At 35.7% G+C, this 16,022-nt stretch overlaps 1 protein-coding gene across 1 annotated transcript in view; it reads right to left on the bottom strand.

Annotated features, from left to right (window-relative positions):
• LOC150105640 (coiled-coil domain-containing protein CG32809-like) overlaps positions 1-16,022 on the bottom strand; it is a 774,652-nt gene that overhangs the window by 313,317 nt on the left and 445,313 nt on the right. Inside the window, exon 10 of the mRNA XM_090394279.1 lies at positions 7,271-7,413. Within this exon, the coding sequence (XP_090250405.1) occupies positions 7,271-7,413 (143 nt within the window). The remainder of the gene's footprint in view (positions 1-7,270; positions 7,414-16,022) is intronic.

Here is a 16,022-nt window from a genome sequence, read left to right as displayed (position 1 = left end):
ACATGGCCTGGACACACTCCTCTCCTTCTTGACACACTTAAACAACCAACACCCTAGAATCAAGTTCACCCTGGAAAAAGAGAAAAACAATAGCCTCCCCTTTTCCTAGACACACTAGTCACCCGCCAACCTGATGGAACCTTGGTTTTCTCAGTTTATAGAAAACTCACCCATACAGGCAGATACATTCACCAACAATTCCCCCCCCCCCTCCACACACAACAATATGGAGTTATTAAGACACTATTCAACAGGGCAAAACTTATCTGTTCCAATGATCAAGCCCTAACCACTGAACTAAATCACATCCTTAACACTTTCTCAGCCAATGGCTACCCTCTCCCCAACCCACCTCCCCCCCCCTTTCGCAAAAAAGATTACTCCAAATCCATCACCATCCCCTACATCCGAGGCACCTCGAAAAAAATCAACAAAATCCTAAAAAAAACATGACTTAATCGCCTGTTAAGATCATATAGAAAATTGGCATCCCTTATCTGCTCCACTAAAGACCAACCACTTCCTCTAGACCTACCTGGTGTATACCAGGTCCCTTGCAGTTTAAATTGTCCTATTTTGGCCAAACAGGCAGGACAGCAAATATCAGAATCTCAGAACACAAGAACTACATCCGATTTCACCAGTATAGCCACTCTGGGCTTGCAGACCATGCTCTGGATACCCGCCACAGAATAAGGTGGATGAAAGCCACAGTAATACACTGCAGCAAGTTTAAATATGAAAGACTATTCATGGAATCAGCCTCAGCCCTTAGGAACATGCCAAACCTTAACAAATTTTGGTGCACAAGACTGCCCCAAATTTGGGAAACATATCAGAAGAACTTCAGCCCAAAGGCCAATAACTACCAATATAGCCCACTGGGGCGGGCACCATCACTGTGGCTTCCTCGCTTCTTTTCTCATTTGCTATTATGTAGTACTTGTGTGCACCTGTTCTTTATTTTAAGTTCCCATAGAAGATGGCAATGTGACGTTGCCGAAATATCGGAAAATATTTATTAAAGTTGTTTTAATTTATATTTCTACTGTACGCTGCTAATTCCTTAATTATTAGTTATCATGTTTAACAGCGTATAAGCCTTTCAACAAGAATTGTGATAGGATACAGCATCCCAAAAATGAAAGGTGGCAAGGTAGTACCTCTCAGACTTCTGTTCTAGGACCACTACCGTTCAATTTATATATCAGTGATATAGTTCAGGGTTTGATAGAAGATTTTCAATTGTTTGCTGATGATGATACTAAGTTAGGAAAAGCAGTGTCAGAAAGCTCTGATGTGATGTTATTACAAGATTTGAATAGGTTGGTGCTCTGGGTTGAAGAATGTAATGTCACTTCAATGTGATGACTAAGTGTAAACTTATGTACTCTGGTCAGAGAAATTGTAATAGGGTTTATCACAGTGGAGGAACTCTGCTCCATGAGGTGGAGGAGGCAAGGGATCTGGGGACCTCAGCAGACAAGAAACTGAAATTCAGGGGACACACTGTATAGTTCCACTGTATAAGGCATACTATTCACATATGCCTGTGCAGTGATGTGGTTACCTATTTGTTTGGATGATAACGAAACATTACAATGAGTGAGTGAGTACAGATATGAGATTGTCTCAAGATTCTGGATTTTGAGTATGAGGAGAGATTAAGGGAATGCAGTCAGTAGAGCTTCATAGATGGTAAAAGAAAGAGTGATATGACTGAGTTGATTGCTTAAAGAAGTTCAGAGCAAGATAACTGGAAGGGAGCCTCTATATTATCTTTAAGGAATGCAGAGACCAGACTACAGCTTCTGACCTAATGTCCAATACTCACCTTCTTCACATGGTGCATCCCCATTAGTAGTTATCCACTATGTATTGAATGAACAAGGATGGGCTAGCAATTTTGGACTTAGTCAATCAAAAACTGTACTCTCTAAATACCAGGAAGGTGACAAAATGTTTACTTTCCAAAGTAAACTTATGGAAGCGTACCACATGGACATAACTGGCATTACTGAGAAGGAAGACAAAAACAGATGAAATACTACTAAATAATAAGTGTAGGATTATATTCAAGCAATAATAATCAAGGAAAGAAAGGAGTAGTGATAGCATTCAACCAAACATGAAGATAAACTTCTCAATTAGAAGGCAATTTCAAAACAGGAAAATGGACAATGAAATTTATTTGTACCTAAGGTCCACAGAGATCCTAAGAAAGAAGTGGAGAAATTTTTTGAGTCATTAGAGCAGGCAGCTGACATAAAGAAAATGGAAAAAGTGTCCTTGTTGGAGATCTAAACAAAAGAGTAGGAAATTATTATTATTATTATTCAGGTCTCCATGGAGTCAAAAGATTCATCGTGGGAGGTCCTTCCTAAGAACATAAAGTCCATCAAGACTCATTGAGAGGAGGTCCCCCCTAAGAAACACAAAGTCTATCATACCACTCCTTAAACTCATTGACTGTTCTCGCTCTTACCACTCCATCAGGCAATACATTCCATGGTTCATTCACCCTCCATGCAAAGAAACCGCTCCTCACCCTCTTGCTCACAGTTTCCTTTCGTAACTTCCAGGGATGGCCTCTTGTCATCACTCCCTCCCGCTGTTCAGCCAAGCGAAAGAACTCCCCAGTGTCAACCCTGTAACCACCTCTCAACAGTTTAAAAGTCTCAATCATATCAGTACTCCTTCTTCTATCCACCAAACTCTGCAGTCCACATTCCCTCAGCCGATCCTCATAACTATCCTTGTACAGTCCTGAAACCATCTTTGTCATCCGTCTTTGTACCCTTTCCACAGTTAATTTATCCCCTTCAAGTCCTGGGGACCAAATCTGAAAACAATAGTCTAAATGTGGTCTGATCAGAGACTTATACAATGGAAATGATAACCCTTTTATCTCTGCAGATCAGTGTCCTTCTCATAATTTCAGCAATCCTCTGTGTTACCTCCACCACCTTTGCAATGTGTCCCCTAAATTTCAGGTTTTTCTCAATCATCAACCGATTCAATATCAAATGAATGCCCTAGGCACATATACAAATGCTTTGGAAAAATTTAGAGAAAAGAACAAGGCTAATATTAATGGTAGATATTTGCTGGATTTCTGCTCAGGATACAGACTAGTCAAGATGTGCACAAGTTCATGTGGAGAAAATACGTGGGCTGTTCAATAAGTAATAAGGCTAATTTTACTGTGGCGAAACCACTCATCACAATATTAATTTCTGTGGAATAAAGAAATGGTGCTGTCTGTATTAACAAAAGAGGTTGATATATGGTGCATACGGGCTGATGTGCCAGAGTGTCATGTGACTAAACGCAAACTTGTTTCGGCGTGCCTACGAGGCGAGACCAGTCTTTGAAATGGAAGCGTCCTTGGAACAGCGTTATGTGATTAAATTTTGTGTGCGTTTGCAAAAATTGGCATTGAACACTTTTAACATGATATGCGAAGCTTTCCACGATGAAGCAATGTCGAGGGCAAGTGTTTTTCGCTGGCATAAAACTTTTAAGGCAAAATGTGGAAGATCTTGAACGTGAGGGACGACCTTCAACGTCCATCACAGAGACAATGATCAACACAGCAGCGATTATCATCCAGCACGTCAAAAGGAAGCGTCCATTGCTGAAGAATGGCTTTTTATTGTACCACGATAATGCAAGGCCACATATTGCTGGTTGTGTAGCGGACGTTTTGCAGAAGAACAACACAGATATCCTACCGCACCCTCCATGCAGTCCTGATCTCGCACCATGCGATTTCTGGCTGTTTCCTCAGCTCAAGAAACCACTAAGAGGCCGCCATTTCGAAAGCAACAAAGCATGTGTGAAAGCTGCAGAGGCAGTTTTGAAAGAACTCTCAAAAAATGGACTTTCACATGTGTTTAAGAATGAAAACGCAACATTGGGACAAATGCATCACATCTCACGGTAGTTACTTTGAAAAAGACCATGTAAATGATGACGATTAAAGGTAATATGTTTTCTGTATAAATATAGTCTTATTACTTATTGAACAGCCGATGTATATAAGAATAAGGAAAGCCTCACTGACTATGCTATTGATGACAGTAATATCTTTATGCTAGTTCAGGATACAAGAGTATATACAAAGGATTTGAAACTGGAAGTGATCATCACTTAGTTTTAAGCAGGACAAAAATGAATGTCATATATAAAATAACAATATATAAGAAGGTTCTAAAAAAGAATTAAAGTTAAGCAGCGTTTAGAGGTAAACTATACACTCAACTATGCAAACATTATTCAGAAAAAATGAAAGAATTCAAAAGCAAGAACCAAACTTTGGAGTCTCAGTGGCAAACTCTGAAGAAAACACTGATTGATTGTGAAGTTGTCTGCAAAGATAGAAAAATAAGAACACCATGATGGAACAAGAAGCTAAAAAAGCAGTCCTGGAAGAGAAGAAAGCATACTGAAACTTCCTATCAAATAAGTTGGTAGTTGCTCTAAAAGAATACAGAGAAAAATGTAAGAGAGCTAAGCTATGTGTAAAACTAGCTAAACAAAAGTCATGGGAAGATTTCAGTAAGAATATAGAAAATAAATACCAGGAAGGTGACAAAATGTTATGGAGGCTATTGAAAAAGTTAGAAACGGGTTGGAAAGAGTAATGTAAAAAGGAATCAAAAATGATAAAGGTCACATGAAAACTGAAGATAAGGATATCCTAAATGTCTTCAATAGTTATTTGATAGATTGTTAAATGAAACCAACAGTGACAGAACAGTAACGGAAAATTTTCAAGAAAAATGCAAACAAGATTAAGTATTGATACTTGAAGTAGAAAAAGCTATCAAAACCTTGAAATGTGAAAAGGCTAATTTGTTGACAGGGGGTTAGTAATAATATAAACTTAATTATGTAGTACTGCCATAGTAGTCTATTAGATAGCTACAGTGAAATCATATAAAGTAGAAAACAATGGGAAAATGAGAGGGTCATTCCTGGAAACGGCACAAAAGTTATGTGAGTAAGGAAGTGAGGAAAAAAAAATTTGCATGGCAAGGGTGAATCAATGGAAATACATTGCCAGAATGGGTGGTGAGCACTCCAATGCTGAATATTTTTAAGGCATGGTACAATAGGTATTGTAGTGCGAGGGTTTCTAATGCTGCAATGAGTCTTCTGACGCCATGCTGGAAATAATAATAGTAATATTCCTTTCCAATTCCCGAATTCTGCTCTTAACCAACTTTTCCACACCTTAACCACTCTTACACTCTTAGCCTGTGCTTTAGAAGATAGTAAAGTGAAATCCTAACAAATCAGAAATATCACAAATAATAAATAAATAAAATTTTGATATGAAAGTACCAATGAAACAATAACGGTGTTCAGCTGTCATATCTAGTATACCCAAAAATATAGTGAATAATAAAGAATCTCTGCTTAAACAAAGAAGTCAAGAATGCACACATCACACTTATCTTCTAAAGATTCTGTAAATGAAAAATCAAGTTCATGCTTTAAGTTTTATTAATTTACAATGTACTGTAAATTATAGATTTAGTTTAATCCTTTATCCAAGTGTAAGCAAACAAGTTTGCACCTGAAGTATCTTCAGGACTGGGGCAACACACATGGCAAAAGTGGACTGAGTTCTCATCACTTTCCTTAGGTAAGTTATACTTGCAGACATATATAAAAAAAAAAAATTAGCTAACGCCTTTTTATTCCCGTATACGGGGAGTAGGCGAGGCCATTTAGCCCTATCTAACTTTTGGAGACTGAGTGGGCAGTTCACTCTCCACTGGTACCAATCAGAGATAGATGGCCCAAGGCTATCACTAATTAAGCGGTACTCAGTGAAGAGAGACGGCTCAAATGTGCCGCCATCTCGTGGTCCCTAACCCTAACACAATATATTTAATGTCTGAAATAATGTGGGTTCTACGGGCGATTTTCTTGAGTTTACAGGACGAAAAACCCGAGTTTCCGGGAGGAAAAATCTGCTTGCCCGTGCCAGAGATCGACTAACTCAGGAACCGGTCGAAAAAAGGCTTAGAAAAATTTCCTCTAGTCGCCGACTAGACTCGAAACCAAGTCTTCTCGAAACCAAGTATAATGCATAGCATTATACATGTTCCACAAGGAGATGTGCTTTGCATTATGGGATACTAAGGACAGTGATGAGAACTCAGTCCACCTTTTCCACGAGTTGTCTCAGTCCTGAAGATACTTCAGGTGCAAACTTGTTTGCTTACACTTGGATAAAGGATTAAACTAAATATATAATTTATAATTATAATGAAGAGCCAAAGGCTTCGATTCAGCGACAAGAACTTATTTAAGTTAAGGGATATTATATCCCATATTGTTTCTTAGCCGAATAAGAAACTCAAAGAGTTTCATGCCGAATATAGAAACTATATAAAGTTCGGCTATTCCAAGCGTAAGCAAATACCTGGATAGTGCAGCAACTGACCCTTGAAGGTAGTGCAGCCTTGACGCTTTTGGCTCTTCATTATAATTAATACTTTAATAGGACACCTCTTGGCAATTCTCATTAAAGGGACGCAAGTTCTGTTCTCTACAAACTTGGTATTAAAATGGTCTACCTACTCACTGATAAGACCTCAAAAAAGGTCGAAACCGGTCTGGGTAGTGACCTTCTCTCATAATGTTGAACAATAATACAGCTCCTAGGAGTTTAGTTCACATTATGGGTAAATATCAAGAATAGTGATCGGAGCTTGCTTCACCTTTTACATGAGTTGCCTCAGCTTGCACTACCTTCAAGGGTCAGTTGCTGCACTATCCAGGTATTTGCTTACGCTTGGAATTGCCGAATTTTATATAGTTTCTATATTCGGCTAAGAAACAATATGGGATATAATATCCTTTAACTTAAATATAATTTATAGTCTAAACAAGTGAAAAAACTTCCAACTACAATGTACTGTATACGATTGCATATATGTTATTTGTCTGTGTAATTATTCTACATCTTGTATTATTAGTTATTTGAAAGAATATCGCAGAATAAATTATACCCCATTATGAATTCAATTTTAAGTGGCATATAAAATAAGGAAATATTTTGAGTATCAACTAATTGCCAACTTAAAGAAAGCAGGAATGATGAATAAATATTTTAAAGCTTACTTGTAGAATTGCACTCACCACAGGCAGCTTAATTTAATTAGGAGTTCATTGGAATCAAAATAGTCAAATATACAAATAATGTATATACACCATACCAAAAGTTTCATAGGAAAACATTTACAGTACAAACCTAGTTTATCTTTACTAGAATCACTGTCTCGTGTAGGGATATGTTGCAACTGCTGTGTCGGTCTTGTTGATCCTCCAGATAACGCCTTCTGAACTAATCCTGTTAAACTTGCTAACTGCCTTTCCATATATTCCACTCTAAGCCTAAAAACAATTAAACTTTATATATAAACTTGCTAACTACCTTTCCATATATTCCACTCTAAGCCTAAAAACAATTAAACTTTATACACATACACACACACACACACACACACATTCATTTTTTAGTTATATATATAGATATATTACTAAAATTATTACTAAATTAATTACTATAATTATTACTACTTAAAAAATTTTGCAATTAAATAAGAGAATAAAAATGATTCTGTAAAGTACTAATAAAAAAATACTGTGTTTATGAATAGGAATTAATTCAGTTCATAAGCCACCCTAAAATATTGTATTTTCAATAGTTTAACATGATTTAGCAATTGATCATTACTCCATTTCACTTTGCATCCTCCTCGCTTTCATTTTTCTATCATAAGTTAGTTTTTTACTTTAATACACACCAAATTTCATTATAATCTGACTGTATTCTGATATTGTTCAGCAGTTGATTTAAGTGAAGAGGTGTTTTTTTTTTTTTTTTAATAAAAATCTACCATATTTTTTACATGAAATGGAAAAAATATGGTAGATTTTTATTAAATTTTTAATATGCACATTTTCTAAATTGAGTGGCTTTCAAAAAAAAATGTCAAAATCCCAGAATCAATCTACTATGTGATAAACAAATATTCAATTCTCTAAAGTTCTCTATATAAAGCAAGTGTGGTATTAGATTATAAGCAGTAAGTGAAAGTTGGAATCTACTTGCTTTGATCAGGTATTGGAAGTTGCATTAAGGAAACTAATGCAACTATTAACACCTTGCATGCTTACTTATCAACAAACATTGCAATTTTGTTCCAGCTTCTCTAATATTTTTGAAGTCACTGCAATTATAAATAAAATCAGACTTTTAAGAAATCTGAAATTCTCTTTTCATCAAATAAGCATCAAAGCTGCTAACAGCAAAAGAAACAGTTATAAACCATTGTAAAATACGAATGTACAAATATTCCTTACATTCCCGAAGGGCACGAAGCTATGCTTACAACTAAGGAGTAGATATTGTTAAAACTGTGCTGAGGAAGAGGTGATGTGTTTACATTGGAAGATTAGTAGTGTATGAATAATTATTGTTATTGCTCTTCTTCAATCTTCTTTCATCAAGAGACTAAACTTCAAATCATATGTATATGTTGATTTATCCATATTCACATTCATAGCTCATCCTTTCTTACCTCCATTGTCTCATACCTATTTTTCTTTTATTTTTTTTCACACTCCTGAGATGTTCAAAAGTGTAAAGTTACATATAAATTTATTATGTACACATTAATTAATTTTTAATTAAGCTACCTAAATTCACTGCTTTTGTAACCTGTTATTGGCCATTCCATGTATTTTCAATCCTTTCAGCAAAAAGTTAACTTTTTATCTTTATTCTAATTCTCTTCTTCAATAATTTTTTATTACTTTTTTTTTTTTAAAATGTAGAATCTGATTCAACAAAGTGCAACAAAAAGAACTGTTTATAATTGATGGTATACAAAATGTATCATCATAGACCTCAAATATAAGTACTTAATTTCTTTACAATACTTCAGCAGAACATCATGATGCATAAATTCCAAACTTCACTTATAAACCAGTTTGAAGCCTCTTGCATAAAAAGACAGTATTACTCTTCAGAAATATGCCTAATTTATCTATTGTTCCTGTGGTAAGACCTTACATGAATTACACTGAGAGTGGAGAAGTCATGAAATTCAGAAAGGTGAACATCATAGTGACATCATCAATAAAGAACACAACAAAATCTAGAATAACTTCCTTTTTCATCTCTTAAGTGTGCGTGCCAAAATCGCCAAATCTTTGATGCAAAATTTTGTCATATGCCAACCGAAATCCAGCCATTTGCGTGCCATGTTTGGCATACGTGCCAAGGGATCCTCAACCCCCCCCTAGGCTAGTGAATTTGCTTGCTTGCATGACACAAACTACAATCTCAGTTTCAATATACATGATATTTGGAAGAGTTACTAATTAATGAATTAATTATAAATAGAAGTAGACTTTTAAGAAATCTGAAATTCTCTTTTTAAAAAAAAAAGCATTGAAGCTACAAGCAGCAAAAGAAACAGTTATCAACCATTAGTGGTAAAACACAAATGTATAAATATTCCTCACATTCCTGAAGGGAACAGAAACTATCTTTACAGAAACCAGAGTCTCAGTTTCAATATACTGACATTTGGAAGTTAATAATTGAGACTCTGCAAGCAAATGCACTACTTTTTTTAAGAAATGGGAAAGGAAATTATTCTCAAGTGTGGTGTTTTTTGTTAGCAACATGGGAAATGTCACTATGGTATTAAGGTGCTGGTCTGGTTGTCTGAGTGGTTAGTGTATCCACTCTCAGTCAAAAGGCTGCGGGTTCGAATCCTGCCGTGGGTATGGATGTTTGCGATTGTCTGTGAAAATACTAGTGGTGGTAGTCAGCAGTAGATGGCATTGGTGGAGATGATGCTGTTGCTGGTGATTCAGTGAAGTACAGCGGATTAAGTGGTGGAGACAGAGAGTTGTAAAGTAGGTTCTTTCTCTCAATGAGTCCTTGGAGGTGTCATGTAATAATAACTTTCCTGAATTTCATGATTTCTTCCCTCCAAGTGTAATTCTGTAATTCATGTAAGGCCTTAAGACAGGATCAATAGATTTTTTAAGCCCTGGTATATTTCTGAAAGAGATACTGTCTTTTGGGGACTGCAAGCTTCAAACCAGTTTATAAGTGATTCTGACAATAAACTGCACAGCACAATTGGAAGAACGACAGTACATTGCGCCCTTTGATTGGAATAGGCCAAAGCTCGATTCTCGTCGCAATGGGAGAAATCTTTATCTGGACGATTTTCAATCGAAGGCGAGTTAGCCAATCTCATACGGAGGCAGCAGGGTTTTTTCCTCCCGGAAACTCGGGTTTTTCATCCTGCATACAGACAAATCGGCCCATCAGAACACACACAATTTACAGACATAGAATACTAGTTGTAGTGGTGGTGGAGGTGGGCAGTAGATGGCATTGATGGAGATGATTCGTAGTACAGGTTCGGTGTAGTGGTTGAGACAGTTGTATCAGTTGAAACAGTTGTAGGTGTCCTTCTGCGATGAGTCTTCAGACTTCTTGGAGGTGTCAGGAATAATAATAATAATGTTAGGTGCATCACCTGTATGCATTGGCTCTCAAGAACAGGTTCTGTATTTTTAAAAAATATAATTGTTTTCAGTGAGTCACTGTAGATTTTTACATATTTTCTAGTTATACATATTCATCCTGATTATTATTATATGGGCATCTCCATGGCGCTCAAAGACTCATTGCAGAATGCCTACACTAATATTAATGACACAATGCTTATTATACTTCTCCTTAAACTCCTTCACAGACAAAGCACTCAGAATTTTACCATTCTTTTACCACTTTCCAAGGGAAAAATCCTTACTAACGACACTCCTGCATAACTTTCAGGAATAACCTCTTATTCACTCCCATGCAGTTATGTATTGACAGATTCTTTACCATTTTTTATTTCAAATATCTGACTGAAAAACAAAAGACTGCAAGACCTACACAGCATATCAGCTCCAAGCATGGGAAAGAGGGTAAGAAGAAAGAACAGATTTGTTCACATGTTTTTGAGTAGTTGAGGGTTTAGTTTCAGCCAATTCAGTAGAGCACTGACCATGAAAGTACCCGTAGAAGAGGCATAAGGTTAAAAACTAAATACCTCTGAGAGAAAGAGCATCTATTAATCTAACTGCCCTCTTCTGAACATCAACAAGCAATGCTAGTGAAATTTAGGATGCACCACATTAAATGTGTGAGCTAATTTGGTATCAACTCTGTAATATCTAGTACTTATGTTTTCATCATATCCCTCTCGTCTACCAATCAGCTGAATTCTGTAACCCATAAACCTTAAAACAGTCACATTTTTGTAACTTGCCTCTGAATCCTCTCCATCTCGCATCCACCAAGAAACCCAGGCAAACAAGGCTGCATGGGCTCATAGACTTTAAAAGTAGGATAATAACTTTCTTATTATTATTACTTATTGATAACTTTCTTATCTCTACTTGTTAATGTGTTCTTCAATAGCCAAGTGATTCTATCTTGGCTGCCTTAGTAATATACCCTCTGAACTTCAATTCTCCCCCCCCCCCACACACACAACCCAAATCTTTAGCTTCATCGATTTTCTTGAGTACAGTTCCATCAATGGGATACACTCTTTGTAATCTTTTTATCCCAAAAATTCATAACTTTCCACATAAAATTTACAAAGAAATTTAAAAAACAGATCTGAATTTACAGAAATCTAATTACAGAGAAATTCTAATGCAATTTTATTTCATTTGATATTATCATCAAACAAATTTGCACAAACTGCATACCTTCCTCTTGGCACTTAATTCAGTCTTAAGTGAGTTTATCAGATATTAAAGCTACTTGAGTTTTATATTTTTCGGGAATAAAAAACAAAAAGGTGTTAGCAGAGTTATATAAACTTAAATGAATGCTGAGCACAATACCTCATATTTATTCTGTTTTATTACTTTCTGTTTATAGTGTATAAGGAATGCTCTAAGGATGTGTGTGTTTGTCAACAAAATAAGCAGATAATTTCAAAACAAAACCTAAAAGTAATATTCAGTTATCCTATTATTTCGATGAAACTAAAATTTCTTTGATATATCAAAATAAGTAACAATTGTGAAAACAATTATTCCATTTGTTTAACTTCTTTCTATGGCATTTGTGCCTTTGTTAGATCCAGTGCTGCTTGCCAGAGAATGTGAAACCTAGAATTCTTTGCTTTTGGCCTCCTCTGGATGAAGGTTTCCTTTCCCCATTCCATAATATTCATCTGCTGTATTTACTGCTCTCCAAATTCTAAAAACTACTCTAATTTCCTCACCTACATTTATATGCAAAAACTTCCAACTTCCATGAAGTTGGAAGTTTTTGCTATAAATCTAACACAAATCATATATCTAACTATCCAAAGTCCTGATAATCCTCTCCACAATCCTAATATTTTTGATTTTTTTTTTTAACCAGTTCTCCTTCAAAATATACTGTAGAGGTTACCTCTCTTCTTGGCAACTCAGATCACAATCTTGTACAAGTTTCCTCTAACATAGAATGTACTCCCTTCCGATCTTATGTCCTTTTCCTCTACAAAAGTACCAATTTGCATGTCCTCTGACTTTCCATGATCTTTTGCTATTCTGACCCAAACACAAGCTCTGAGCAATTCAAAGAAATTTTTTTCACAGGCATGATGGTCTCCATTCCCCCCCCCCCCCACACACACCTACCATTCTTGATCATTATCCAAGATCTTAGTTCAACAAAAGACGTATTAAATCAGTTGAAGAAAAAAGTTCAGTTTACAGCAGATGGTCTGCAACAAGAACTTTAGCTTCACACTCAAAATATGCCCTAGATGGTGAACCGATGGCACGCATGCCAGAGGTAGCACGTCTGAGAATTCTGCTGGCACATCAACAATTTACAGGTGATATCCTTTTATATGCTTATAAATTATTCAGCTTTTTTTAAAAATTATTACAATATGTACAAGTTAAATTTTGTTTTACATGAGAGAGCAGCTATGAAGACGTGCATATGATTGGTGCAGTATTAACAAAAGATCACGCAACCCAAAGACAGAGGCAACCGACAATTGTGTAGTTGAAATGCTAATGCTCTTCAACCAAATTCCATAACACATTCAGTATATATTTCTTAGTTTTAACACATTCACGATGGATGTCGTTTATCATTCTGAAGGAACTTCTCATTACCAGCAGGGCTCAACTCACACAAAGTTTCAACCCTTAGTTGAATTTTATTATTGTGTTTGAGTTAAATTGGGTCTGAGCTGGCAGGCGAACTCACACACTCATTATATGGCATATTTCAATTTGTGGTAGAATTTTATTTGTAGTTTTATTTGTGATCTGTCATAACAACATTGAGATTTTCAAATGCAATAAAATAAACACTTATTTCATGTAATTGAAAAATTGGATAATAGTTTTAAGCTAGATACTGTGATTCGGTGAAACATATGGTTTTGCTCGAGTCTATACAGCATAGTTTCTGTGAGAGGGAGACATGCGATTCATTAGTTAGTGCCATTTTTATTCCAGCCTGTCTCTAATTGCACTATTTGTTGAGAAATATATTACACTGACTGCAAAAGCCTCTGTACCTTATTCAGGGATACAATAAAACTACTTGTTTTTCTTATGTCTGCAGTATAGTGGTTGTTGGGGATGGCATGCTGTTAACCATGGGGTGCAAGTTACTATTGCCTCAATGTGAACATGTTTAAACATTGTTTGTGTGCCAGGCATATGCAAAACTTTTTAATGCTTTTTTTCGTAAACTAAAATCAGGAGTGTGAGTAATACGCAAGGGCAAGTTATATTTGAGTAAATACAGTAAGCATTTCACCGACAAGTTGACATCCTTCTGCTGCTTCCCCTCCTAAGCTGACTTCTATGGTGAGTTACAATGAATAAATATTTTTCTCACTAGCGTTTTTTTTTCCAAAACAACATCATTAAAATTAATTTAATAATATAATAATCAATTTTACACTGAATAATATTATAAATTTATATATAAATAAATATTATTATAAATAAAATAAAATAAAATATTATTTATAAAATTATAAATAATTACTTATAAAATAATATATATATATATATATATATATATATATATATTATAAATTTATGAATTAATTTTCTATTAATTTTTCCCCTATTAAAAACTGCCTGGCACTTCAGCAACTTGATTTGTAAATTTTTGGCACACACACATAAAAAGGTTCACCACCACCACCATTGGTCTATGCTGAAGCATGCAACAAATACCAAACAATCATCTGTAAATCCGTGACTTCATAATGGTCAATGGTAGAAAATTTGTGCCCTGTCTAAATGGAAGCCATGCCTTCTGATCCTTTACAAATGCCATCAGATGTAATTTTTCATGTATTCAGACATAATATCTCATCCTAGTTGCATTGTTACAGTACTTAAAGGTAAAGCTGGCTTCTGGCATCATGCTTCTCCCTAAATTCCTGCATAGATGAACAATGCAAATAATCTCCTACCATGTCAGAAACTGAGCACCATATACTTCCTGTGGTTAGACTAAGTTGTTCAGACACTAAACAACTTAGTACTTAAGTTGTTTAGGATCTAAACAATTTAGGCACTAAAAAGTCTTCTAGTTCCCACAGCAACTCGTATTCATACATTGTACTCCACTAACTAAAACCTGTTCTATACCAACTCTACAATTATCAGAACTCAACTGACACTTATCCCAGTGTATGAATGCAGGCATATATCCAACTTATTGAAAATGAGTGAGATAAAAGTCTGCATAAAAAAACCACTAACTCATTCCATCACCTTAATCTCTCAAAATAATGGAGAAAGTCATCTCAAGAGGCAACTTCTTCACTACCTAGAGGTTTATCAGTAAATCAACAACCACAAGTAATTCTGCCAACTTAGATCTATGGCTGCCTTAATCTACATCACAACTGGATGCATTATTGTTATTATTATGTAAATATCCCAACAGAGTCAGAAGACTCACCATGGGACACCTACACACCTTCATATATACAATACCTATCATACCTCTCTTTAAATTCATTCTTGGTCAGAGCACTATAATTCTGTCAATCCATTCCACTCATTCACCATCAGACCATATACAGTAAACAAAACTTTTTTCTTCAACTGATTTAATACGTCTTTTGTTGAACAAATATCTTGGATAATGGTCAAGAATGGTAGGTATTGGGGGGGGGGACTGTACATCTTCGTGCTTGTGAAGAAAATTTCTGTGGCTTGCTCAGAGCATGTGTTTACAGTCAGGAATACATATCCATACCTGAAGTAGAAAAAGCCATCAAAGACCTGAAATGTGGAAAGATAGCAGGAGTAGATGATATTCGACCAGAAATGCTGAAGTATGGAGGTACAGAAGTCTTACAGTGGCCGAACTGCATAGTTCAGAGGGCATGGACAGAGGGATGAATTCCAGATGACTGGAGTAGAGCTCTCATAGTACCCATATATAAAAAGGGAAATAAAACTGAATGTGAAATTACAAAGGTATTTCTCTACTGAGCATTCCTGGTAAGATTAATGCAAGTATACTTGAGAAACGGTTGAGAAGAATTGTGGAAGGGAAGCTTGGTGAAGAACAAGCTGGATTCAAGCCAAAATAGAGGCTGTCAGGATCAGATCCTCACTTTACAACAAATAGTTGAGAAATCATGGGAATATAACAAAGATCTGTATTTAAGTTTTGTAGATCTGCAAAAGGCATATGACAGGATGCCAAAGAGAAGCTGTTCAAAGTGCTACAGTTGTATGGTGTCAATGGAGCATTATATCAAGCAATACGTAGTCTTTATTTGAGTTGTAAGTCAGCAGTTAGAACTGAAGGAAGTACAGGAAGATGGTTTTATGTTAAATCTAGTGTCAGATTTAACATAAAATATGTTCATTCATTATGTATATGGATCACATTATGAAGGAAAGTGGTATTAAACCTGACA

Source organism: Typopeltis vanoorti, chromosome 6 (genome assembly GCF_054136105.1).
Source record: "Typopeltis vanoorti isolate ZY-2024b chromosome 6, IOZ_Tvanoo_1.0, whole genome shotgun sequence".
Taxonomy (NCBI): domain Eukaryota; kingdom Metazoa; phylum Arthropoda; class Arachnida; order Uropygi; family Thelyphonidae; genus Typopeltis; species Typopeltis vanoorti.
Note: the sequence above shows the minus strand (reverse complement) of the source record. Positions and strands in the feature narration are given on the sequence as shown.